The 27,805-nt window shown below is 38.3% G+C and overlaps 2 protein-coding genes across 2 annotated transcripts; both read right to left on the reverse strand.

Annotated features, from left to right (window-relative positions):
* Positions 1-220: 220 nt before the first annotated feature.
* Positions 221-1,213, reverse strand: LOC138908339 (uncharacterized). The gene is made up of 2 exons (XM_070198999.1): positions 842-1,213; positions 221-745 (listed from the first exon to the last, which is right to left on the reverse strand). Exons 1-2 carry the CDS (start codon positions 1,211-1,213, stop codon positions 221-223), a joined length of 897 nt encoding a protein of 298 aa, XP_070055100.1.
* Positions 1,214-25,144: 23,931 nt separating this feature from the next.
* Positions 25,145-26,106, reverse strand: LOC104104492 (photosystem II reaction center proteins PsbY, chloroplastic). Its single transcript, XM_009612597.4, has one exon. It carries the CDS (start codon positions 25,810-25,812, stop codon positions 25,222-25,224), a length of 591 nt encoding a protein of 196 aa, XP_009610892.1. The 5' UTR covers positions 25,813-26,106; the 3' UTR covers positions 25,145-25,221.
* Positions 26,107-27,805: the final 1,699 nt, after the last annotated feature.

Here is a 27,805-nt window from a genome sequence, read left to right on the forward strand (position 1 = left end):
AGGCATGGTGAGAACTCTGTGCTGGTAGTGCACTGAATGAAGACTGGACTGAGTGAGCACTATAAGAACCGTGGCTAGCTGATGCACCACGATGAGCTAGACGAGTCATGTGAGCGGGCCTATAAGGGCGAACCCTATTGTGGTAGGACTGCCCCCTAAAAGGTACCCCACTGGAACCGTCCGAACCTCGAGGCCTCTTGTCCTCCCTCTCACCATGCTCTTAGCTATGGACCACCTCTATCTGCCGAGCAATGTCAACCACCTCTTCAAAAGTGGCACAAGATACCCTTTCCCTAGTCATAAGGAATCGCAACTGATATATGAGGCCATCAATGAACCTCCTAATCCTCTCCCTATTAGTGGGAACCAACAAAACTGTGTGACGATCCAACTCAGAAAACCTCATCTCGTACTGGGTCACAAACATGCCATCCAACCAAAGCTGCTCAAACTGTCTGCGCAACTCCTCCCTGCGCGATTGCGGCACAAACTTCTCCAAGAAGAGGACGGAGAACTCCTGCCATGTATGTAGTACTGCACCGACTGGCCTGCACCTCTCATAAGCCTCCCACCATCTGAAGGCAGCCCCAGAAAACTGAAAAATTATGAACGATACCCCATTGGTCTCCAGAATACCCGATGTCCGAAGCATCCGCTGGCACTTATCCAGAAAACCATGAGCATCCTCTGACTTAGCACTGCTAAATAATGGAAGTCGAAGCCTCACAAATCTCTCAAGTCTCCTCTATCCATCATCTGTGATAACGGGGACTACATGGGCCTAAGCAGCTGTAACCGGCTGGGCTGGTAGTGCATCCGGTATCTGAAGTCTATGCACTACCTGCTCTGGAGTGCGGGCAACAGACTTATGAGTACCTCCCCCGGACTGAGAAGTGGATGGTGCGGCCTGAGCCGAAACCACTTGAGCAAGGCCTGTGCAAACAGTCAATATCTGTGCTAGAACCTCCTGAATGCCTGGAATCACAATAGGCACAGTTGGTGCCTGAGCTGGTCCCACCGGCTCAACTATATCACGAATCTGCTCCTGAGCTAGAGCAACTGGTGGTGCTACAGGTACTGCTCCAACTATTGTACGAGGTACACCTTGATCTCTACCTCGGCCCCGACCTCTACCACGACCTCGACCCCTCGCGGCCCTAACTAGTGGCACTGGAGGCTGAACGTCCGATCCGATAGTACGTGTACTCACCATCTGTGAGAGAATAGAATAACAAAAATTTAGTTTCCGGAATCAACAAATTCGCACGACAGAATATAAGAAAGTGAAATTTTCCTAAGGGCTCGGCAGCCTCTCGAAGATAAGTACAGACGTCTCTGTACCGATCCGCAAGACTCTACTAAACCTGCTCATGACAAGGTAAGCATGCTTTCAAGTTCAACATTTTAGGCCAAAACAATAATTTTATGTCATGTTCAACTGAAACATATATAATATCTCTCATAAATTCCCAAAACAGGGATATATGAAACTGAAGTACAACAATAATGAAATCAATGCATACTCTCAGAGCAACAGTCAATCAGTCCTCCTACTCACTCAGCACTCGCACTCAGTAGGTACCCGCACTCACTAGGGGGTGTACAGACTCCGGAGGGGCTCCTTCAGTCCAAGCGCTATAATCCGCACGGACAACTCACGTGCTATAGTATAATATCTAGATCCTTACGGTCAACTCACGTGTTGCACTGACAACTCACGTGCTATAGTATAATATCTGAATCCGCACGGACAACTCGCGTGCTATAGTATAATATGTCACAATCAGGCCCTCGGCCTCACTCAGTCATAAATCTCTTCAGTCTCTTGGGCTCTCAATAATCATGAAAATCAACCCAAACAATAATGATACGATGCATCAATAATGAACAATAAAGACTAAGATAAAATAAATAAGTAAATTGTGAGTGAGTACAAAACAATAATTTAGCAAATAATTCAACATGTACACGACCTTTGTGGGTCCCTACAGTGCCAACACATAATCTAAACATGATTTGTGGTTCAATTTCTCTACTACATGGAGAATGTACAGATAACAACAGATTATTCAACTACACAGTTTCATGAAATTTGACCAAGTCACAATTCCTACGGTGCACGCCCACACTCCTATCACCTAGCATGTGCGTCACCTCAAAACCAATCACATATCACAGAATTCGGGTTTCATACCCTCAGTGGGGCCTGTCACCTAGCGATACAATCAACACGAGGTATAAGAATCAATTCCATATGAAAATGCCAAATTTCACAATAAAATTCGAAATTAACTAAAAATTTAATAGTGGGGCCCATGTCTCGGAACCCGATAAAAGTTACAAAATATGAACACCCATTCAACTACGAGTCCAACCATACAAAAATTACTAAATTCCGACTCCGATTCGGTCTTCAAACCCTCAAATCAATTTTTGGAAAATTTCTATTCTAATCCCCCAAATCACGAAATAGGTGCTGGAAATAGTGTTAGATTCATGAATAACAGACCAAATCAAGTTAAGATTACTTACCCCAGTCCAATTTGTGAAATTTGCCTATGAAAATCGCCTAAACCGAGCTCCCCAACTCTATTTTTGTCAAAAATGACAAAAAATTCCGTTTATAGAGCCTCTGCTGTTTTCGAGCGCCACAGGTAACGTGGGGCGCTGCCTGTGGCGCAGTTTCCAGAACTCCAACAATTGCCACCGCCAGGGCTAGCGCCTCACGCTACCCTGGGTGCTGGCAGCGACGGTAAATCTTTTCCGACACAGAAATGGGCATAACTCTCTCATACAATGTCCGAATTCGACGATTCTTTTTGCTATGGATTCGAAATTTCAATACGGATCTAATGCTTCAATCAAAACTGAATTTGGAGATCATTGTCTTAATGTAATACCACTTATTCTTGAAGAAGCGACGTCAGAGTATTCTACATTCGATGTCGAAACCTAGCAAATCAAGTCCGATTGACCTCAAATTTTGCACACAAGTCATAAATGACATAACAGACCTATTTTAATTTCCAGAAATGGATTCCGACCCCGATATCAAAAAGTTAACTCCCTAGTCAAACTTCCAACTTAAATTTCTATCTTAGCCATTTCAAGCATAATTTAACTACGGACTTTCAAATAATTTTCCGGACACGCTCCTAAGTCCAAAATTACCATACGGAGCTATTGGAATCATCAAAACTCTATTCCGGGATTGTTTACACATAAGTCAACATCCGGTCAACCTTTTCAACTTAAGTTTTCATCTTTGAGACTAAGTGTCTCAATTCATTCCGAAACCTTACCGGACCCGAACCAATTACCCCCGACAAGTCACATAGTAACTGTAAAGCACAAATTGAGCACTAAATGGGAGAACTGGGCTGTAATACTCAAAACGACCGGCAGGGTTATTATATTTATTATATGCTAGATTAATAAATAAAAAATATTTTACAAAAAGAATTTTTTTTGCAAATAACAATAAAACTTATACTCTAAAATAAGTTTTTTTAATTTTAAATTTTCTTAAAAATAAACGAATTAAAATGAAAAGGTCAAATATCAAGATTAGATCTAAAGAAATATTTAAATGCAAAAATGGTATAAAACTCAAGTATGATTAAAAAAATATTAGGCGTTCATAATTATCACTATTAGAAATAACAATAACCAAAAAAATAATCGAGTCGTTCGCAAGCTAACTAGGACACTATTGTTATAAAATAACTGGCCTATTTAGAAAGTCTTTTATATTGTTAATAAATATAACATGTCGAAGACATGTGATCAGACACATGGCAAGTATGGGGTCAACATCTGGCAAGCTCGGAAGGACTACCTAATCAACTTTGAGTCAGCCAAAATTATTCTGATCGAAGAGTAAATAACCCTTAAGTGTCCGAGAAGCTAGTTTCGGGCCTGCTCAAGTACCTAACAGGAATAATGTCGTCCTTGAGTAACCCACTTGACGGTCTCAAGCATCCGAGTAGTCATCTTCCTAGCATAAACAAAATCTAAGGTAGTAGGGATTCCATATTAACATGTTCAATGGTTATGACACTGTATACCGGTAAAACCGTACCCATGAGACGGACCCGATAAAATAAATCGAGTAAGGGGCATGATGACAAGTAGCCGAAATCGAGGTAAGGGACTCATCGAGACAGGTTCCGAGGGCACGATGCTCGCCCTCGAGAATATCGGGGTCGTGACCCCGGTATCGATCCAGCTCTTAGAAGACTTCAGAGAGCATTATCGGGCGATTGAACATGATTAACATGAGGCCGTGATATCTGTGACCGGCCGGGTATCGCGACGTGGATCTCGGCATGTACCGGCAGAAATTCGGTGATTAGTTAAACGGAAGATTTTTTAACTTTTATGAAATTGTACCTAGAGCAGGACTCCCCTACTATATAAAGGGGGGTCTGATTATTCATTTAGCATATTATAACACGTATACCAATGCAATATACTATTATTTTTCTGTTATTCAAAGCTCTTATGTTTGTTGATTAGTGTTTCATTATTATATGTCCGGTATCAGAGACGGATACCTCATTGAGGTTTCCTTCGAGTCCAGAATCGCCCCCCCTTTTTTCAAGCGGGTTGGTAATTTATTACATCTCTTATCTGTTTATTCTAGAAATCTTTACCGTTTGTATTGAATAAATTCACGTATCATTAAAACCAAAAACAAATTTAATTGTTATTCATTTTTAGGGTAAACAGTTTGGCATCCACCGTGGGGCTAAGGATAATAGTGGCAATTTGATACAAATTTCCATAATACACCCTATTTTACACTTGTTCTTTGAAGTGTCTTTAATTTCAGATCAAAGTTTAAAATATCGAACTCCCAATCTGCCCCCTAAACGTGGATGCTGAGTCTGGTCACCATGGCGAGAACAATAATATGGTACCCAGTAACAAGGTTCCCCCTATCGATCCTAATGGAGTTCCGACCATGGACCCAATCGACGCCAACTCACATGTGGCCAGCAATGCGAATTTGCCTACCGATCCTGAGAACAGTGTCCGTGATGATGGAGATGAAATCAACTTGTGAGTGATCTTCAAAATGCTACAGGATCAACATGCAGCGATAGCCCAACTGCAGAACCAAAGTCGCGCCCCCAGCAGAGTTTAGCTTAAGCCGCCCTGGGAAATCACTCGTAGAAACGAACCAGTCACGGAGAGACCGAGTGAAGTGGAACCCGGTACTAACCCCGAGATCATAAAAATGATCAAGGAACTGACAAAACGGGTAGAATCGGGAGAAAAGAAAATCGAAACCAATGACAAAAAGCTGGAAACCTACAATTCCAGGGTCGACCAAATTCTAGGAGCACCACCAATATTGAAGGGCCTGGATTCCAAGAAGTTTGTTCAAAAACCTTTTCCTCCGAGCGCAGATCCGAAGCCAATCCCAAAGAAGTTCCGAAACTCTGTGAAAAGTGAAAGGAGAAGCGATCGAGGTCAAAATAACCAGGGACTCATGAGCAAAAGCGGTTTCGACATGCCCATCGAGCCTAAGGAATCCCCAAAGTTATTAGAATACAACTTAACATCGTTGGGCTGCCATCGTATCTGTCATTGGACGCATCTAAGACAGCAAGTGGCCTCGACCTCTACAGTTCAATCCAGCCCAAAGGGACATAACTGAAGATTGCCGACAACTGAGAGAGGAAGTATCACGGCTATTCAACAACGGACATCTCCAAATGTTCCTGAGCGATCGAGCCAAAAACTATTTCAGGAATAGGGACTCTAATAAGCAGATCAAGCAGGAGGAACCTCAGCACATCATTAACATGATCATCGGCGGGGTCGACGTCCCCAGGGGCCGATGATGAAGCGCACCAAAGTATCCATCATAAGGGAAGAACGGACTCGAGATTACGTGCTAGAAGGAACCTTATCTTTCAATGACAAGGATGTTGAAGGCATCGTGTAGCCACATAATGATGCACTGGTAATATTTTTACTCATAAATAAATCTCGAGTTAAGTATGTGCTAATTCATCCAGGTAGCTCGGCCAATATCATCAGATCGATAGTCGTAGAGCAGCTGGTCTACAAGACCAAATTGTGCCTGCAGTCTGAGTTCTAAATGGATTCAACATGGCATACGAGACCACTAAAGGGGAGATAACACTACCGGTGAACACCGCCAAAACCATTCAGGAAGCAAAGTTCTATGTGATCGAAGAAGATATGAGATATAATGCTCTGTTCGGGAGGCCGTGGATTCACAGCATGAGGGAAGTGCCCTCGACACTGTATCAGGTATTGAAATTTCCAACGCCAGGAGGGATTAAAACAATTTACGGAGAACAACCGACCGTAAAGGAGATGTTCGCGAACGACGAAGTGGTCCCGATATCCGCACTTTCAATACCAAAGGGTTCAAGTTCGGTCACCAAGGAAGAGACCAAATAGGAATCACCGACGCCGGCCCGACCGAACCAGAAAGACAGGGGACAGGTGAGCGTGATGACTATGGAGTTCCTAAGTCTTTCATAGCCCTCCGACGATTCTGACGCCACCAAATCAACGGTGGAGGAACAACAAGTCATATTGATCGAGCACATGCCCGATCGTAAGGTATACCTAGGCACAGGGTTAAATCCCGAGCTCAGGAAAAAACTCATTAAATTCCTTATCGCTAACATAGATTATTTCGCTTGGTCCCACCTTGACATAACAGGGATCCCGTCGGAAGTAACTACTCACAAGCTGAGCCTGGATCTGAAGTTCAACCCGGTCAAATAGAAAAGGAGGCCTCACTTCTAAGTCAAACATGCATTCATCAAAGACGAGGTATCGAAACTCCTTAAAATAGGATCCATTCAGAAGGTTAAGTACCCAGATTGGTTAGCAAACGTAGTGGTAGTTCCTAAAAAGGAGAATAAATTAAGAATGTGTGTAGACTACAAAGACTTGAATAAGGAATGCCCTAAGGATTCTTTCCCTTTGCCCAACATCAATTGCATGATCGATGCCACGGCCGACAATAAGATCCTCAGTTTTCTCAATGCCTATTCCGGGTACAACCAAATTCGGATAGACCCAGGTGACCAAGAAAAAATGTCCTTCATCACTAAGTACGACACAAATTATTATAACGTAATACCATTCAGACTAAAAAATATCGGTGCCACTTACCAACGCCTAGTAAATCGGATGTTCGAAGAACAAATAGGAAAATCAATGAAGGTTTACATTGACGATATGTAAGTTAAGTCCCTGCGAGCAGAGGACCATTTGAATATTTACAGGAAACCTTCAACATATTGAAGAAATATAATATGAAGTTGAACCCGAAGAAATGCGTACTCAGAGTCGGGTCTGGGAAATTTCTCGGATTCATGGTATCTAACCGGGGAATCGAGATCAATCCCGATAAAATCAAGGCCATAGAGGACATTACCGTGGTGGAAAATGTCAAGGTCGTTCAAAGGTTAACCGGGCGCATAGCCGCTTTGGGCCGATTCATTTCAAGGTCCTCCGACAAGAGCCATCCGTTCTTCTCGTTATTGAAGAAGAAGAATAATTTCTCATGGACCCCGGAGTGTCAACAAGCCTTGGAAGAACTCAAGCAGTACCTTTCGAGCCCGCCTTTGCTTCATACTCCGAAGAAATATGAATAGTTATACCTGTACTTAGCGGTATCCGATATAGCGGTGAGTGGAGTCCTAGTCCAGGAAGAGGAAGGTATACAATTTCCTATCTACTATGTTAGTAGTACTCTAGGCGAGGCCGAAAGTAGGTATCCTCAGCTGGAAAAATCGGCGCTCACTTTGCTAAGCGCTTCCAGGAAGTTAAAATCGTATTATCAATGCCATCTCATATTTGTCGTGACTACTTACCCGTTAAGGAACATAATGCATAAGCCCGAGCTCTCGGGAAGATTGGCCAAATGGGCTGTGGAAATCAGCGGGTACGATATCAAATATCAGCCCTAAACCGCCATCAAATCTAAAATTTTGGCGGACTTCATGGGTGACTTCACGCCGGCCCTAATACCCGAGGTCGAGAAGGAGTTGTTGTTGAACTCGGGGACCTCCTTCGGAATCTGGACCCTCTTTACGGACAGGGCCTTGAGTGCTAAGGGGTACATACTTTGCATCGTATTGAAGCCACCGATGGGTAATGTAGTTAGGCAATATATTAGAATTGTAAAATTGACTAACAACGAGGCCGAGTATGAGGCCATTATTGCAGGTCTCGAACTAGCTAAAAGCCTTGGGGCCGAGGTGATTGAAGCTAAGTGCGATTCCCTCCTTGTGGTGAACCAAGTCAATGGAACGTTCGAAGTCAAAGAAGAACGAATGCGAAGGTACCTGGACGAAACTACAGGTGATGTTACATCGGTTCAAGGAATGGACTTTGCAACATGTACATTGGGATCAAAATAGCGAAGCCGATGCTCTTGCTAACTGAGTATCGTCAATTGACAACGATGAATTCAACTTGGGAACAGTCATACAACTCATGAAATCGGTAGTAGAAGAAGGCCACGCCGAGATAAACTCGACAAGCTTAACCCGGGATTAGAGAAATAAGTATATAGATTACCTGAAGACCGAAAAACTGTCCTCGGATCCTAAAGAATCGAGAGCTCTGCGCACAAAGGCGGCCAGGTTCAGCTTGTCCGAAATGAACACCCTATTCAGGAGAACGTTTGATATCCTGCTCGCCATATGTTTGGGATCAGGAGATACTGAATATGTTTTGAGGGAAGTTCACGAAGGCACCTGCGGGAACCATTCAGGTGTTGAATCGTTGGTTCGCAAGATAATCAGAGCCGGCTACTACTAGATGGACATGGAGAAAAACGCAAAGGAGTTCATGCGAAAATGCGACGGATGTTAGAGGCATGCACCGATGATTCATCAGCCCGGGGAGCTACTACATTCGGTCTTGTCACCCTGTCCATTCATGAAATGGAAAATGGACATCGTCGGTCGCCTGCCATGGGCACCCGGTAAGGCTCAATTTATATTTTTTATGGCTGACTATTTTTTCTAAATAGGTGGAAGCCCAGGCATTTGAGAAAGTCAGGGAGAAAAACGTTATTGATTTTATTTGGGACCACATAATATACCGGTTCGGAATGCCGGCCAAGATCGTGTGCGACAATGGGAAGCAGTTCATCGGTAGTAAAGTGAGTAAATGTTTCGAGGAGCATAAAATCAAAAAGATCATATCGACACACTATAACCCTAGTGGGAACGGGCAGGCAAAATCTACGAACAAAACCATACTCCAAAATCAAAAGAAGAGGTTGACCGACGCCAAAGGAAAATAGAAAGAAATTTTTCCTGAAGTCCTATGGGCATATCGTATGACCTCAAAATCCAGTACAGGGGCCATCCCGTTCTCGTTGGTCTATGGTGTCGAAATGCTAATACCGGTCAAAGTAGGAAAACCAAGTCTTAGGTTCCGATATGCGATCGAAGAGTCAAACGAAGAGGCCATGAGAACGAGCCTAGAACTGTTGGACGAGAGGTGTGAGGCCGCCCTTGTCCGATTGGCCGCCCAAAAATAATGGACCGAAAGGTATTAAAATCGGAGAGCTAACCTCCGACACTTCAATATCGGGGACTTGGTGTTAAAAAAAAAGTGACACTGAACACCCGGAACCCGAACGAAGGTAAGCTGGGACCGAATTGAGAAGGTCTGTATCGAATTATCGAGATCACCAGCAAAAGATCATATAAGCTCGAAACAGTGAACGGTGGGCGACTATCGAACAACTAGAACATGACCCACTTAAAACGGTATCACTGCTAAGGTATGACCCTATTCATTCTTTTCATTACATATGTTACGAATTGAACTAACATTTGCAGGCAACGACCAAATAATGATGCGGTTATTAGGCCTAAAAGCACGTGTTGCACTCTTTTTTCCTTGAACCGGTTTTGTCCCAAATGGGTTTTCCGGTAAGGTTTTTAACGAGTAGATCATGCTAACTTTAAATTGAAGATCGGGTATGAACCGGAGTCGAGGGTCACATCAACAATATCCGAGCCCTCTCTACGATTGGCCTCGAATACTGGGGGCCATCACCCTCGGATAATAATTTTAGCAAGGAAACAAACTTTGTGCTCAAACAATCTGGGCTCGGTGGATAGGATTTATTGTAAGGGCTAAATGGTCAAATGAATTGTGCCCACATAGACCACTTAGACCATAACACGAAGCTTGTATACATTTGCAATCTTGTATGTTGGGCACATAAATAAAAGAAAGTTTCTACCTTGCAGATACATATTTTGTCTCCTAAAAATTACTACACTTTGTTCCATAAGGACATCGATCCCAAGGGCCACCTATATCCGGATCCAAGAGATCGCCCCACTCGGGACTATCGTCCAAGAAAAACTCGGATGGCTCGGGCTATTGAAGTCCGGGGACACAAAAACCTATTAGGCAGTGCCCGAACTTTAAAGGCTATGGGCACCCCTACTCGGGGACTGTGTCCTGGGCAAGCCCGGACGGCTCGGGTATCGAAGCCGGGGGGTAATAAGCCTATTGGGCAATACCCGAACTTAAAAGGTTACCCTCGGCAAAATTATAATTTATAAACTTCTAAGTGAGCAATTTGGGGAAAGCTTCTGGTCATACCAAGCCCCCATGAGTTTTAAGCAAAATTATATCGAGAACAAGCCTTGTTCGAACCTCCGAATAACACCTTATTACTACGTGCTAAGACATTTGAAATCTTTGCAATCGTAAAGAAAAAGCTAAAAGAAACAAACTTGAAAATTGCCAAAGGGAAAAAAGCCTTGTATATACATATATAAAGATCTTTACAAAGGCCAGATGGCCTCAACAAAATATTCAAAAATACAAAAATAAAGAAAATCTACAAGGCACCTAAGCATGATCTTCGTCGGGGCCCGACTTGTCACCGGGACCATCGGGATCTTCTCCGTTCTCGGATTCGCCGGAATCCTTGGAGCCTTCCTCGTCCTCGAGATCTGCTAACTTCTTGGCATCAACCTCGAGCCTCTTAGCATTTTCGATCTCGGCCGATAGGTCGAAACCCCGAGCATGTACTTCCCTGAGAGCCTCTCTTTGGGACAACCACTTCACGTATTTGACGGTGACTTTGAGACGGTCTTGGGCTGCCTCAGCGTCAGCTCTGTGCTGGACCACCATCTCTGCAGCATCTACCCTGGTTATTTCCGCCACTAACTTGGCTATTTTAAGCTCCTTGTCAAGGGTATCCCGGTCAGCAACAGCCGAGCCTAGTTGAGACTGGAGGTCTTTGATTTTTTAGGATCGTGCATCATCTTTCTCCCTCGCCTCTTGAAGTTGGATCTTATTCGAAGCCAGCTACTCCCGAGTAGTCTCCTTTTCTGAAGCCAATCGGTCCATTTTGCCTTTCCACTCTTCGGCCATGGCCTTGACCTCGTCCATCTCGGCTCAAAGCTGGTCGATCCGATCAAGCTTTTGCTGGACCTACAGGTTTTGACCTTTAATCACCATGCATAACTCATCGTTACTAATTTCAAAGATCTTTACCTGTTCTACCAAGGCGGCATATTCTTTCTGTGTCGCGTCCAACTCAGCCCGGAGATTATTGACTTCTCCTTCACGTTGCTCGCTAAGAAGTGTATACATGTCCCTCTTCTCAGCAAGCTATTTGACTTTGACCTCGAATTGGCTAAGCTCATCCAGGTACTGGAGAAAGGTTTCATGGTGGAGCATCAAGGCCTGCAAAATGTGAAAAAGAAAAGGCATTCGAGTCATCAAAAACTAAATTCAAAGATAAAAGAGTGTGATAACACTTTACACTATTCAGCGCCTGTTGTGCTTCGTTGAACAAGCATGGCGTATCCACCTCGTTCATTTTTTCCTGTTCTTCTTCGGTTACCAGGCATCGGAGATAGCTAGGCATCACGACGGGGGCGGAAAGAACCCAGGCATCCTCCAGGATGGTGATAACTACTAATTGCTTTCGGACAGGATCCATGATCGAAGCGGAGAACCAGTTGATCAACCTCGGGCTCGAGTTCGGCCGACCGACCTCTAAGGATGGACTTTTCCTCGACATCTCTAAGTCACCCAGCTCGGAGAAGTCTTCCAAGGCGGTTGAGTCTACACTATCAAAGATGCATCGGAGGGGATCGTCCGCTCCATGAGCCCCTTCATTGGATCACTCCTTCATCGCTTGGGCTTCATGGAACATGGACTGTATGAACAAGTGCGATTTTGAAATTTTTATAACACTGGGCGGGGCGGAGCCTGCGACTCAAGAGGTATCGACCCTTACCTCTGTATGAGCCTCGTGAACTTGAGGGGGATTAGCCCCCGTCATTTCCCCTCGGCTGCTACTTGCTCCTCGAGAACAGACGTCTCGCAGGCCATAAAAATGTCGTCCTCCTCGGGCTCGTCCCTGAGCCGGAAGAGAGAATCTGAGTCAGGCACTCGGGAGCTGGAGCTTTCCTTTGGCTTACGAGGCAACATTCTCCTCGGTTTCTTCTTCTCCAAGCTCGGGGAACTCACAACCCTCTTCCTTTTCTTCTCTCCTACTATGGTTTCGGGTTGCCCAGAAGTAGAAGGATCAGTAGGTATGTCCTTGCCCCCTGTCAAGGGCCTGATCTTGATGGTCTTATGGAAGCCTACAAAAAAATAAGAGAAGCAATAAGAGCATACTGTTGAAAAAGAAAGTCTAGTGATACTTACTCGGAGAAAGGAATATTACCATGAGAACGGGCCTCCCAACGGCCTTTTGAGAGCTCGCACCACGAGTGTTCGACATAAGGTATCTGTGAACAAATGCCTCTGATCCACTTCTTGAGCCGAGGAATGGCGTTTGGGACTCGAGCGAGGGCTGAACCACAGCAAACACCAATAAGAAAAGGGAAGATAAAACATAAAATCAACGTGTTAAAGGAGTTATACTTACATGATAAGTCCCACCTTTCAGGGAACGGCCTCCACTCAGTAGGTATCAGGTCGGTGGTCTTCACCTGGACAAAGCATCCTTGCCAACCCCGATCCCGATCCTCGTCGATTCTTGAAAATAGGGCTTTGCTGGCCCGATGTACAAGCTTTATCAGTCCCCCCGGAAGATTTGGGGATTGTAAAAACGGAGTAGATAATCGATGGTGTGCGTCCATGAGTCGATTTTGTTCACAAAGAATAGGAGGAGGATCAAGATCCTCTACAGCGATGGGTGGAATTGGCTGAGGCATACATCGTACCTCCGCAAAAGTCCAAGATGACTGGGTCCAATATAAAGGGATAAGTGTAAACACTCAGATATCCCTCAACATAGGTAGCGATGTCGTCATCAGGCCCGGGAATCAATACATCCTTATCCGCCCAGCCACAGTCCTTTTGAACTACAAGAAGAATGGCCTCGGTAATGGAGCAAATGTACCATGACACCGCCTTGCATCGGCCTTGAACCGAAGAGGGCTTTTCGACCTTGAAGTCATTATTAACCGAATACCCCCGGGGGACGTTGGCTGTCGGTTTATCAATGGCCGCACCCGGAGTGGACCTCTCAAGGATAACCACGTCAGGGGCGGTCTCCTCGACCTCAGTTGTCGGCTACATAGAAGAAGAAGCATATTTGTGGGGAACGGTCTTGGAAGTATTTGCCTTGTTTTATCTTGATAAAAAGATTTGAAGCTATGAAGGAGAATGAGGAGTTGAAGGGTGAGAACTTGCAAAGAAAATCAAGCACACTGGCTTAAGTGGGGTAAAAAAAGCTTGCAATTTGAAGAACGAAGGTAAGAATGCTGAAGAATGAAGAAGGCAGTAATATCTTGAAGGATCAAAGGTAGAAGCTTAGTCCAAAATAAAAAATGAACGAAAGAGGGGGTATTTATAGGGGCTTCGCGTTGTTTCGCACCCAAGAATGACTTGCTGATGGCTGACACGCGTTGGGGGTCATTATGACACGACTGACAGGACGTTTCAATTTCTTTGTCGTTTTGTGTCGTAGCGTGTTGAAGAAGAGATCGTAGAACTCATGTCGTTCCTCGTCGTTTCAGTAAAACTTACTCTCCGAGGAACAAGGGGACTATCTGTATACGGGTGAAATCGGACCCATGAGATGGCTCGGTCTCTGATAAAATAAATCGAGTAAGGGACGTGATGACAAGGAGCCAGAATCGGGGTAAGGGACTCATCGAGACAGGTTCTGAGGGCACAACGCTCGCCTTCGAGAATATTAGGGCCGTGACCCCGGTATCGATCCAACTCTTAGAAGACTTCAGAGAGAATTATCGGGCGATCGAACATGATTAACAGGAGGCTATGATATCCGTGAGCGGCCGGTATCACGGCGTGGATCTCGGCACATACCGGCGAAAATCCGGTGATTAGTTAAACGGAAGATTTTTACCTTTTATGGAATTGTACCTAGAGTAGGACTCCCCTACTATATAAAGGGAGGTCTGATTATTCATTGGGCATATTGTAACACGCATACCAATGCAATATACTATTATTTTTCTATTATTTAAAGCTCTTACGTTTGTTGATCAGTGTTTCATTATTATAAGCCTAGGATCGGTGACGGATGCCTCATTGAGGCTGCCTTCGAGTCCAGAATCGTCCCCCCTTATTTTCAAGGGGTTTAGTAATTTATTACATCTCTTATCTATTTATTCTAGAAATCTTTACCGTTTGTATTGAATAAATCTATGTACCCTTAAAACCACTTATAAATTTAATTATTATCCATTTTTTAGAGTAAACAGACACTATTGGCGTAACGTATTAGATTTGCCTATAATACTTGTAATGTATAAAACGTGTGGGATAGATTTTAGAGATCACTTAAAGCTAGATTGCCCTATAAATATCCCATGTTTCCATCATTAGAGAGGACTCTTATTACTTTTTACAACTATTAATAAGGGAGAATGAGAAGAGCTTCTAGTTAATGTGAATTTACAAAAATACCATAGCATTTCACTTTATTTTATATTTGTTCGAGGGTACTTCTATCATTCAGGAATTCCAGGATGACTTATATCGGTACAACAACACGTGCAGTCCCATTCTTTATTTTTCTAATACTTTCTGGAAAGTAACTCACCTCAAAACATCTCCCCCTAGAATGTCTGCACTCTCTCTAGCTCCTCTTAGTTCTTAACTTTGCTCTTAATAGATTTTAAAACTTCTTCAGGTGAGCATTTTGGTAGCACTATTTTTATTTTGCAATTATTTGGGCTCCTCTGATTCTGATTCCCTGATTGTGATTTTTACTATTATCTTCTTTAATTGTCTATAATTCATTTGAGCTTTGTGTTCATATTGTTGTTTCTGCCACTCTATTAGTGTGAGAAAACTCTTCAAAGAATCAGGCTTTTCATTAGATTTTTTTATTGTCTTTAGGTTTAATTTGTTGCTTCGTTCAGGAAGACGAGAGGCTGGTAATTTGAGAAAAATTGTTGGTGTAACAGATTTTAAATTTTTTATAATATGAACAATATTTTGGCTAACGAAGTCTATCTCACATAAGCATAAGCATATCTGCAAAGTGTAGACTTTGTTGGCAATATTCTTTGGGACCCAAAAATATTGCATTGTGTGGTGGATATCATTTGCACAAGTTATATCTTTTCTTTTACCTAGGTTCCCGATCCTAACAAATTGGTATCAGAGTAGGATCTAATCGGGATAGTTTCAATAGCCAAATATGACTTTAACAAAGACTTATGTTGAGAAATTTGATCGAAGTACAAACTTTGGAATGTGGCAATTAAAGATGGAAGCTATCCTAATTCAGGATGGCTTAGATTTGGTGTTGCAGAGAAAGGAGAAGAAGCCGGATAAAATGACAGATGAGGAGTTTGCCATCATAGATAAAAAGACAAAAGCAAGTATCATTTTAAATCTCTCAAATGAGTTTTTACGTGAAGTTTCTGTAGAAACCACAGTCAAAGACATGTGGGAAAAATTAAAAACGTTATATATGAAGAGGACGGTGAAAAATAGACTTTACCTGAAGTAGAAGCTTTATACAATTCGTATGGGTGAAGGTACCTCTATTCTCTCTCATCTTGACACCTTTAATTTCATTCTTATGGATATGAGTAATATAGATGATGAAATTAAAGATGAGGATCAAGTCATGTTACTGCTTTGTTCTCTACCCCCATCTTTTAAGAATATAAAAGATACTATACTTTATGCAAAGAATAATATCTCTTATAAGGATATTAAATCTATCTTAAAATCAAAAGAACATATAGATATTTATATTACTGGGGAAGTTAGTGGAACTCAAGCGGAAGTTGACTTGTTTGTTAGCGGCAAATCCGACTCAAAATTCAGATACAATAATTTAGAATGTCGCTATTGTCATAAGAAAGGTCACATTATCTCCGAATGATATAAGCTGAAAAATAAAGAAAAGCATAAGGAAAGGAAAAATGAGCATTTTAAAAATGAGCACAAAAATACTGACACTGCCGAAGCAAGTGTAGCTGCTAATGAGACTGAGGAAACTATTTTTTTAGCAACTAATAATAGCTTCAAATCTAACAATGAGTGGATTTTAGATTCGGGCTGTTCTTATCATATGTGTCCCAAACGGGATTTTTTTTTCCAAATATGAATCTATGGGCAACAATGTTGCCTGCAAATTTTTTGGAAAAGGTACAGTCCGAATCAAAATGCACGATAGTGCAGTGAGAATTCTCACTGATGTTAGACATGTTCCTGACTTGAAGAAAAATCTCATCTCTTTGGGCACTCTAGAATCTCTTAGGTGCAAGTACGCAGGTGAAGGTGGAGTTCTGAAAGTTTCTCATGGTGCTCTTGTGATCATGAAAGCACACAGATCTGGTTCGTTGTATACTTTATTGGGATCCATTATTATAGGTCCTACTACAGTTTCGGTATCAGACAACTTGTCTGATTTTAATGGCATTAAATTTTGACATATACCCATTGGGGCTTTTGCGGAGAGGGTGGAACAAATTTACTGTATTAGCCAAAATTAGCCTAATGTGAAGATTTGTAATATGGCCAATATTTTGGCTAATGGAGTCTATCCCACATAAGCATAAGTATATTTGCAAAGTGTAGACTTTGTTGGCAATATTCTTTGGGACCCAAAAATATTACATTGTGTGGTGGATATCAGTTGCTCAAGTTGTATCTTTTCTTTTACAACTAAGAGGCCAAGACTTTTTTCTCTATAAAAGGAAATGACATTAGTTCATTTTAAACAACAAGACTGGAGTTTTCATTTCTTGTTTCTTCCTTTCCTCTTTTATTAAGAGTGTTTTGTATGAGAGTTGAGTATTGGGAAACACTTGTGTGAACCTTTTCTTTGGACTGATCTTGTGAGGTTATTCTCTTAGGGTATTTGGGATTAATTAGAGTATTTACTCTAATTTTGTACTCTCTTTTGTACTCTTGTTGGCATAGTGAAATTGTTCCTCTCCACTTGTGGACGTAGGTCACTTTGAACGAACTACGTTAAATTTGTGTCTTCTTTATATGTTTTAATTGCCGTTATTATCAACTCGCACTGTCTTTGTTATTATCATTATAATGTTGTTTGGCTAAATTCTGCACTACCCAGGTTCCGATCCTAACATTTTTTCTACGTGTTATTAAATTCAACTCAACATTCGCTTTCATCTCCATGTTTAATTTTTCTTTGCTTCTTTGAATTTTTTGGTATCGCTGATTTGCCTTTAATAACTTTCGGGTGAGTTCAATTCGTACTATGGTGACTCCGTATTCCGCTTTTTGATTTTCGGATGTTTGATTTTTGCTATAAAATTTTATTTTTATGGTTGCAGTTGTAAACTATTTTGCCCTGGAAAAAACTAGAGTGGTTAAGTTTTCTCGAATTTTTGGAGTTTAACATCTGGAGTAAGGAAGTTAAATTAAGGACTGAAACGATTGTTGTGTGCATTTGTTTTTTTACCAAATAAAAATAAGTTAAAAATTCAAAATAGAAAGGAGTTTCACCTTATTTGTTAGTAGTAATTTTATCAAGCCTTTTGAAATATAGATGTAGCAAGATTAATATGTAAATTATTTTAGGCAGATTTTATTATTGGACAACACCTTTGTGTTGCATGTTAAATTCTTAGGCGATTGGCAATTTGGCATGATGAAGAAGCTTAACCCTTGGAATTCATCTGACTCGTATTTTGATTTGTGACAATAAGATAAATTTGGCACCATATGAATTAATGTATAGTTTATTGGGATCGCTCCCTTAACCTAAAATTATTAGCAGTTAGCCAAGATATAGACTGCAAAAGAAGAAGACCTACAAAAATTAAGGTTGAGCTTATCAAAATTTATTTCTATATGACTGTATAAAAAGATCTATGTTTACCTAATAATTCTTTTTGATATATTTTAAAATGTTTACAATTTGACACGGTGCAACTGTATATTTACGATTTTGTCACTCAATATTAAATTAGTAATTATATGCTTGTTGATTACTTATTTTGCAGTAGGTGACTGTCCTCAAATATATCTCTGTACAGATGTGAACTCATTCTTGGGAGATATCTGTGGATGCATATAGAATTTGAATAGAAAGATAAAAATAAAATAAATATTTCAGTTTTATGAGTTTTGGCAAAAGGTGATATAGTCTCTTTTATTCTGTTGCACCCGTAGAGCAATTTACATGTACAAGAAATTATTGAAGAGAAGAGATGTTATCTTCCCGACAAATCATGTACTTTTTGTTAGCATAAATTTATTGATATTGTGATTCTTGAAGACATTATCGTCGAAATTAAATAAGGGTAATTGGATCTTTGAATAGGAAACTGATAACTTATCTTAGAATACTTTATACCTAATTTACCAAATTAAATTTGGCTAATTATCTTATTCTTTTGCCTCCAAGGTTTTGTTGTCGATGTAGTGACATTAGTTCAACAATGGTTTTGCTGCTAAGGGAATTCTAATATAACCTACAGATTCTCCACTCAAAGATTCAATTCCTCTTCTTTGGACCATTACAATAAGAGCATACTTTATTTACTTAAATTGTGTACCACAAAACAATATAAGTTTCTACTCTTCTCTTCTATTTATTCTCAAGCAATAATGTTGCCGTGCTCTGTACGGGCTCAACTGGTTTAGCAATGTGCTTATTTACTTCAATAACGTAAAAATGTGCATCACCTCAAGTTAGTTAATTTGCCTCAAGTCCATTTGCAAATAATCGTTAGAATAGAACTTTTTGGTATGTATTCTTATTAGAATAATGTTACCTGAAGGAGTTGAACTAATTTCAATTGATAATTATAAAATTTGGTCTTTGATTGGCAAAGGTTCCTGCTACTCTTGGGGGGATTTGTTTGGACGTTCAAGAAAGAATGAAAACGAATAGATAAGAAGGCCGACGTACTTTTCAAGTTTATATTAAGCCAACTCAAAGTTTGGCTCACATTTTATGATATTGTTCGCTTTAAATTAATTAGCTTTTATATCCTAACAAGTGATGGTAAAATAGATTAAAAAATAGTTATTTATTCATATTATTAACTAAAAATAGGTTGGATAATAAACTTTTTAACAATAGATCAAATATGGGAAGATCCATATTATCCACTTAAAAATGAATAACCAATGAATTTAACTTTTACATTTGCAAAGACTCAAATTGGGGTTCCTCAAGTTGGGAGACTAGTAATTCTCCCAAAAGTGATCATATTCAAGAAGTCATGGATAATATGAATATCCATATTATCCGATGATTAGCTCATTTTCAATCTGTATTAAATATGGTCGGATCGAATATTTTATTATTTTTGCATTATTCGTTTTCAACCCACCCATATCCGACCTGCCCTGCCCATTTGCCACCCCTAATCCTAATTAGTCATAATCGATAAAAACGAAAGTCTCCTTTTCTTTAGATTTTTTTTGTTGGAAGAGAAAATGAACAATGAATGGATAGGTTGTGAGATTTAAGGACATGCATATAACATTCCAGAATAGTTACATAATGGTAGGTGATGATGAGATGATCACTTGTATTATGTACATGCCTATATGATCTATGTAATCTTCATAATTGAAGAGTTCAAATTTCCAAAACTTTGAAAGGCAATAAATGTATGCGAAAAATCTCAAGCTCAATTTTGTTTTGCTACTACAAGAAGAGAGACTAAAAAAATTCCCTAATAAAAAGATTATTATTTGTTTTGCTGTTTGTAGAATTAATTTTGGGATTTTTTTTCTTTTAGATAGAAAAAAATGATAGATATTATATCCGGTTTACTAAGTATACTAGCTACGATTAGCCCGGGTTGTACCCGGGCCCAACAATCATAGTCAAAGGTAAAAATTTCATGTGGCATCCGGTTTTGCTTCACCCATTGGATTTATGCCTACTTCTTAAAAAAAAGTTTAATTGATACCCAATTTTTAGATAATTTCATATGCATAAACTTTTCTCTTCTTCTTTACTACTATTTTCTTATTCTTTGTGCTTAGAGTTTCTTCTTTTCTTCTTAGTTGCAAAATGAGTTTTTTAAATTTTTTGTCTTTTCGATAATTTGATGATTGAGATTTATTCTTTATGATTATTGAAAGTTCTGTTTCAAATTTGAGCTCATTTGGAGTAGATTTGAGTATTGAATAGTGTATTGGATTGTTGAAAATCGAAGAACAAGTTTATATTTCAGAACTTAAGATTCGAAATCTGAAGTTGCATTCAATATATTGAACTACTGAAGATTCGAATTTCTGAAGTTGTATTTGAAAGATAAAAGAACTTCAGATTTGATTTCTGAATTTGCATTGAAAAGATTAAACTACTTCAGATTCGAAGTTCTGAAGTTGCATTAATAGAAGAACTTCATATTTGATTTCTGAAATTGCATTAAAGAGATTGAACTAATTCCAATTCGAGCGGATACACTTTACATTTTTTTGTGCAATGCAGGTATAATTTCAATGGTGATCCCAAAAGTGAGTATATATGAAAATACCCCTAGTCAAACTCCTCTATGTATAACTGAATTATACATATATTATACATCTATTAACTAAATATATAGTTAGATGGGTGACTATTTAAATTAATTCTTTTAAATATCTTAGATACTCATTACATTCAAGCAAAGCTTAAAAGAATTTGCTTCTTTTTTTTTTAGACAAAAGCTAAACTTTCTTAAGATTTTAATTGACTCAAACTTCAAATAATATTTATTTATATTTTCAAATGTTACATATATGAAATTCCCATTAATTGATGATCCTTCTCTATGCACAACTTTACGAATGAATGCTCTCAATAAAACAATCAAACCTTATCATAAACTCATAAATGTTGCAAATATTTAATTTGTATTTTCGCCTCGTTTTATTAACTTAAATACGGATTAGAAGGTAAAATAATTTTGGCCTAATACATACTTTGCCCCCTTAACTTGTATGCAAATTCTTTTGACACACTGCAGTTTTACATGTAATATTCTCACCAATCCCTTTATATGTATTACTGTTTTATATGATTTACCATATTTTTTATTTGGCAAATCTATATGCTTTACCTAATTACTTTGCGCAAAGTTTCGCTTATTTGATTTAAGAAAAGGGCGATCTCTGCCTATTTCCCTCCCATCTTATAATTTTTCACGTTAATTTAATTGAAGCAAAGCTTAGTCCAAATTAAGCATATTTCATATGTGTCCCGCTTGAGCATTTGAAGTTCATACCCACTTGCTGCTATCTATAACATCTGCTCACCATTTCATAACCACGGACCTTTTGAATGAAACAATTAATTAGTCAGACATTAGGTTAGATGATTATATAATATTTATTTTGTTTGTCATGCTTAGATAATTCAATGAATATAATATATTATATTAATTTTATATTACCCAAGCACTATATTGCATATCGATGTCTTTTTCTAAATCCCTACATAACTAGCCGATTGGATTCACAATTTACTTTTTTTGTCGGTATAAATAGATATACACTATTATATATATGCACATCCACCGGCTATATTTAGTTTAATCGGTTGGGTAGATGATCAAATTTTAAATAGCAAAAGATTAAAGAGTAATCATCAAGTATTAAAAATTTCAATGTTACACAAAATAATATTAACAATATTCAATAGTTGAAAAGGTGCATGACTCATTTTTATTCATTTTCATTTTTATGGTATTTTGGAATTTTAGTTTAATTTGTTTTTCTATTATATTTCTATTTTTTTCTGCTTAAATATATTTAGGAGCTGCAATGCATGGTTGTAGTAGTAGAATTAAACTATCTAATGTACCTCAGAGTTGTAGAATATACTTCTCTTTTATTTAATTTGCAAATGCAGAATAAAAATTCCTTTATTTTAATGTAATATTTAGAATGCAATTTTTGATAATTTTCTTAAACTCTAATGTGACCTCTAGCATATGTTTGATTTTTTTTTATATAAAGATCAAATATTAGATAGCCCACTATTTGTAATAACAGATATTTCGTATGCAAGAAAAAATATTATATGCTACAATTATTGTTGTATCGTGAAATAAACTATACAATAACAATAACAACAACAACAACAAACGCAGTATTTTTTCACAAGTGAGTTAATTTAGAATTAAAAAAAATAATCTTTGAACTATTACGGCTGATCGTAACTTTACATTGAATTAAAAATTATGTTTTTAAAAATAAATTTTCATTTTAAACAAATGGAAATCAATTTGCAACTCTAAGTTCCTTTAAAATTGAGTCTTTTCTATTTTAATATGTAGAGATAGATTTAGTCTTTAGTTTTTGTGTAGATAGATTTTAGCCTTCCTATGGGTTCAACTGTGCATAGCATTATTATATAATTTGTTATAAAATCTTGTCTCTTCTTTTATTTATTTAAAGTAGAGGTATATATAAAGAGATTGCATGTCCCATTTAAAATTAAAATAAAAAAAACTTGAATTCTTGGGTAGAGTATTCCTGCAATTTTAGAAAGATAAAACTAAGAAGAATACGCTGCTCCGTCAAAAAGTAGAATTATAGAGATTGTGGGAAAGAGAGAAAATATGTCAGGTGTCTCTCTGACACCATATCTATTGCTTTTCGGAATATAAACTGTGCTCAGACTTTGCCATAATTACCAAAATACATACATGCAACTATGTAACAAAGAATAGAAAGAGGGGCAAAAATGGAACTTCAAAAAGTGGTACAACGGCTGGGTTGATGGTTGATGAGATAAGCGAGGGTAGTTTCGTCAAAGGTTGAAAACTTTATGTAGCAGCTACAGTACATTTACTTTTCGGCCAATCATGTTGTTCAGTTTTCATTAAAGTACTGAAATACCCTCAGCTAAGCAGCCATATTGACCTCATGTGTGCTATTCCGGTTTGCTACGCTAGCGTTTGGTCATAAATTTCCAAATTTATTTTAAAAAATTTGATATGGATGAAGTTTGTTTTGAAGATGAAAATGTATTTGGACATGATTTTTCAAAACATATTTTACTTTTTATTTAAAAAAAATATAAAACATGACTTATACCCACAAATTCTAAAAACTATTACAAATACCAAATAGTATCATTATCACAAACCATAACCCTGTACATAAATAAGTTTGGTACAAAATTATTATTTTTATAATGAACTATATAAATCATTAATTACAGTGAAATCCCATTAGAGAATTACGGCTCTTAATTAAGAAGAAAAAGTTAACTGATATGAGTGTTCAGAAAGCCATTTAGCCTACAAATTAGAAGCAAAAGTAAGATGCACAAAGGATTGAGCTAATAAGGGAGCATATTCATCAAATAATTAGTTGGTCGTAATAAATGTGGGCTCTTTTATAAATTATAAAAGTTTGGGGTAATATTTAAAAAAAATTAAAAATGTAACGGTCATGTTTTGACCCAAAATTAGCAATTGAGATGATTTTGGAATTTTGAATTTTGAATTTGGGATTTTACCAAAATATAAATAAAATTTATGACCAAATATATATTTGTCAAATAAATCTCAAATTTATTTTGGCAAAACTCAAGGCCAAACGGTCCTAAGTATATACAATTATGTGCAGAAAGTACTCTACCGCAAATACTATCGTGATTAGCATACTACAGTTTCAAATCCCACAAATCACGTTAGGTTGCTAACTTATCTCTTGATTCACTTCGACCTATACACGTTTCTACTTTTAAAAAATTCTCCCGTTTCTCTCTCATACAGAATTTGCCATTAACAGCCATAGAAGTTCGGAATGCAAATATATTCAGAAACAATAATAAATTTGAGCATCAAAAAGAAAATATGGTATAGTTTGGAAATAAAATCAAAACTAATGGAGTATGCGAGGACGAGGAAGAACACAGACGCAACCCACTGCTGTTTTTGGAAGCTCAGATGGAAATTTTATACCGACGGTGCAAAATCAAGAACAATTGATGGTTACTCCACCACATGCTGATGCTATAGTTCAACCTAGCTCGAAAGAAATTGGGGCTTCTTCGAGTTTATCTGCTGCTACAAAATTGCTGAATCTAAGTGCAACACAGCAAGGAGAATAGCAGAGTGTGACTACGACTCTGCCAGATCCAGTAATTGTTGAAGAGGAAAAAGAGCCTCCAGTGAATACAGGTAAATCTATTTGTTAGAAATTGATATGCTTAAATTGGTATTAATCTCTCGTATGTTCCCCCAGAAATAATTAACGATAAAATTATTGTCCAATCGAAAAAAGCTGAAGTGAGAAATGGAGCAGTGCTTTGATTGTGTACATCATTTGTGACGCTCCATGGTACAATTACATGGTGAGATATGTTAATCAAACATGGTTTAATATTACTGAGCCTGAGATATTCCTACATAATGAAGGGAATTATGTGGTTAAATTCCAATCTAAGGCTGATATGATATGAAGTATTTGTCTCCGGACCTTACTCTATCAATAATAAGCCCTTAATCCTAAAATCTTGGTCCCCTGATTTTGATTAATCTCATACCTATATACAGACAACAAATCAAGTAAATACAACTGACTTCATATATATATATATATATATAAGTTGAGAACAATCTTTTGATTACAAATAATACACAATTTTATTCAATCCTACTAAATAAGTTTGAAAGAAAGTTATCCATAAAACAAAATGGTTTTTTTAAGGACAAGTTGATTGATAAAAGTCAAGGTGCAATTTTATATAAGTAATATTGTCCAAATACAACTGCATCCTTTTACAAAACATGATCCTCACTGTCTCATCCTGTTGATCTGATTCAAAGCTGGCTGTAGAATATTGTAAGCAACCCAAAGCAAAGCAGGAGTCACAACAATCAGCAAAAGTTGTCCTCTGTTGTCACTTGTTGCATCTGCAATCATAGCAATTTCACTAGCAGCTGAAGCCTCAGGAGTGTTGAAAAAACCTGATGCTGCTAAACCAGTAAGACCAAGACCAATAATAACTCCTTGATTCCTCATTCTGTTGATTTGGTTCAGGGCTGGTTGAAGAATGTTGTAAAGAACCCATGCTATAGCAGGAATTAAAGGAAGTAAAAGTGCTAAACCCCTGTTGTCTCCCTCTGCTATGTCAGCAATTTGTTGCGCTGCAAAAGCGCTGTCGCATGAGCTCAGGGTTGAGAAAATGGTACCTGCAATTGCTGTTCCAGTGAGGGAACTTGATAAGTTTGAGGTGTTTTCAGATGTTTTGGAAGTCAAGAGACCTTTTGGGAGGTTTTGAAGGGAGAGAAGAGAGATGGGTTTGGGCTTTGAAGAGTTGTTAATAGATGCTTTGGTAAAGCATTTGACATTGAGCATAGCCATGGTTCCTATGGTGGCTGCCATTTCTTTGTTGCTGTTAGGGATTTCTGGCTTTGAACTTACAATTTGGTTTGTTTTTGTTTGCTATTATTGAAGTGAGAAATGTGGAATATAGAAAGAAGAAGAGTCAAGTGATAAAAATGAGATGTCCAATAGGAGTGTGGCATTTTAGATTGGTCTCTTATCTAGAGATTGTGATTCGGGCAATATGGACCTCATATTTGACAACACACCGATGGTTTCTTATCACTTCCTGTTCACTTCTTTTCCAGCAACAATAGCTAGAGACTTATTAAATCCTTTTGGAGAAATTATATTTTGGATGAGACTCAACCAACAAAACTTGTTAGTTATTAGACAAGTGGAAAAGTGGGTCCCACATGGCAGAATTAAAAGGAAAATACCTAAGTGCCAGAATAATTGGAGGTGCCTAATACAAGTTTTATTAGTTGAGTCTCACTCAAAATATAATTTCTCATTCTTTTGATAGGGAATGAGGGGATAACTCTATTGTTCTTCATGACATAGTTTTATTAAGTACAATTGTGTCACTTCATATTAAATAATTTTGAACATTCATTCTTAATTAGTTTGAAGAACTATAAACTATCCCTACAAGTAATCTGCTTATCTTCAAAAAAAACTGAGTATCCTGTTATCAGAAAGTTTAGTAAAGTTTAGCTGGTAAAGTTATCATTCTTCACCTCTGTTTTGGATTTGTGACCTAAGTGGGCGTTTGGACATAAGAATTGTAAAATTCCAAAATAGGGGGAAAATATTTTTCAAATGAAAATGGTATTTGAAATTTAGAGTTGTGTTTGGACATGAATATAATTTTGGATTGTTTTTGAAGTTTTGTGGATGATTTGAAAGAAAATTTACAAAATGCATCTTGAAGTGAAAATTAAAAATTTTATGAACAAATGTTGATTTCGAAAAAAAGTGAAAATTTCTTATGTCCAAACGGGTTCTTACGTATCCTGGTGGAATGATAGTACTAAATTCCCTCTCGTGTCCTATTGGTGAGTTCTTTTCAACAATGATTTATAAAGATTTAGTTCATGAATGTTCTTGTTTCTTATTTACATTAGTGCAAAAACTTGGTTTCCTTGACTTTGGTTGGCAGTTTTTAAGGACCAGCCTTTGCATATCTAACTTGCAGTAAAGGTGATGATATGCTTTACACTTGCTCTATTTGGCACCTTTCAGACTTGTTGGTCTAATTTGTGTTACAAGTAGTGTTTGCTTTATTCTACAACTTTAATCAACCTTCAAACGAAAATTCAGGTGCGAATACTAGTGCCATTAATAGACGATGAAGAACTATAGTATGACTTATTAAAAATCTGGGATTCTTGCTTTTGCATGTGAGATTCCTGGAAGCTTCTCCATCTGTCTTCGGCTGTACAATTTTACATCGGCTAGGAACATTAATTGATGTGCACAAACATATGATAAATAACTTGTTTAAATTAAAACCTTCAATATTTTGGGATTGATATGCGAAATGGGGAAAAAAATTCATAAGCTGATTAGTATGAAACGCTTTGCAATATTTAGTAGGGCATTCTGCATTTATTGTGTTCCTTTGGATTTTTATAGATACTATACTATCACATTATGATATTGAATTTGCAGTAAAAACTGATTAAATTACGACATCCTGGTTTAAATGGAAAAACAAAATATGTAATCACAGGCTCTCAAGCTGCTGTTAGTATACCAGTTCTGTTTTATCTTATTATCTTGAGGTGCATTCAGCTTTGGCCAATTATGCTTAAAATATGTAAGAAGCTTATGTAAATTTGTCGAGATTGGGAGCAATTAGCTGTTTTAGACGTGGATAATTAAATTTCCGAGTCATGTATTCATTGTCTTGTTGCTGACCCCTTGCAATGCTACAGCGAGCAGAATATTATTTGTTGTTTCTCCAAATTATCATATTCTAAAGGCAGTAAGAAAGGGCTGTAGATACACATATAAACGGGCACATGCAACTTAAATTTATTGGTATTTG

Source organism: Nicotiana tomentosiformis, chromosome 3, assembly GCF_000390325.3.
Source record: "Nicotiana tomentosiformis chromosome 3, ASM39032v3, whole genome shotgun sequence".
Lineage (NCBI taxonomy): Eukaryota > Viridiplantae > Streptophyta > Magnoliopsida > Solanales > Solanaceae > Nicotiana > Nicotiana tomentosiformis.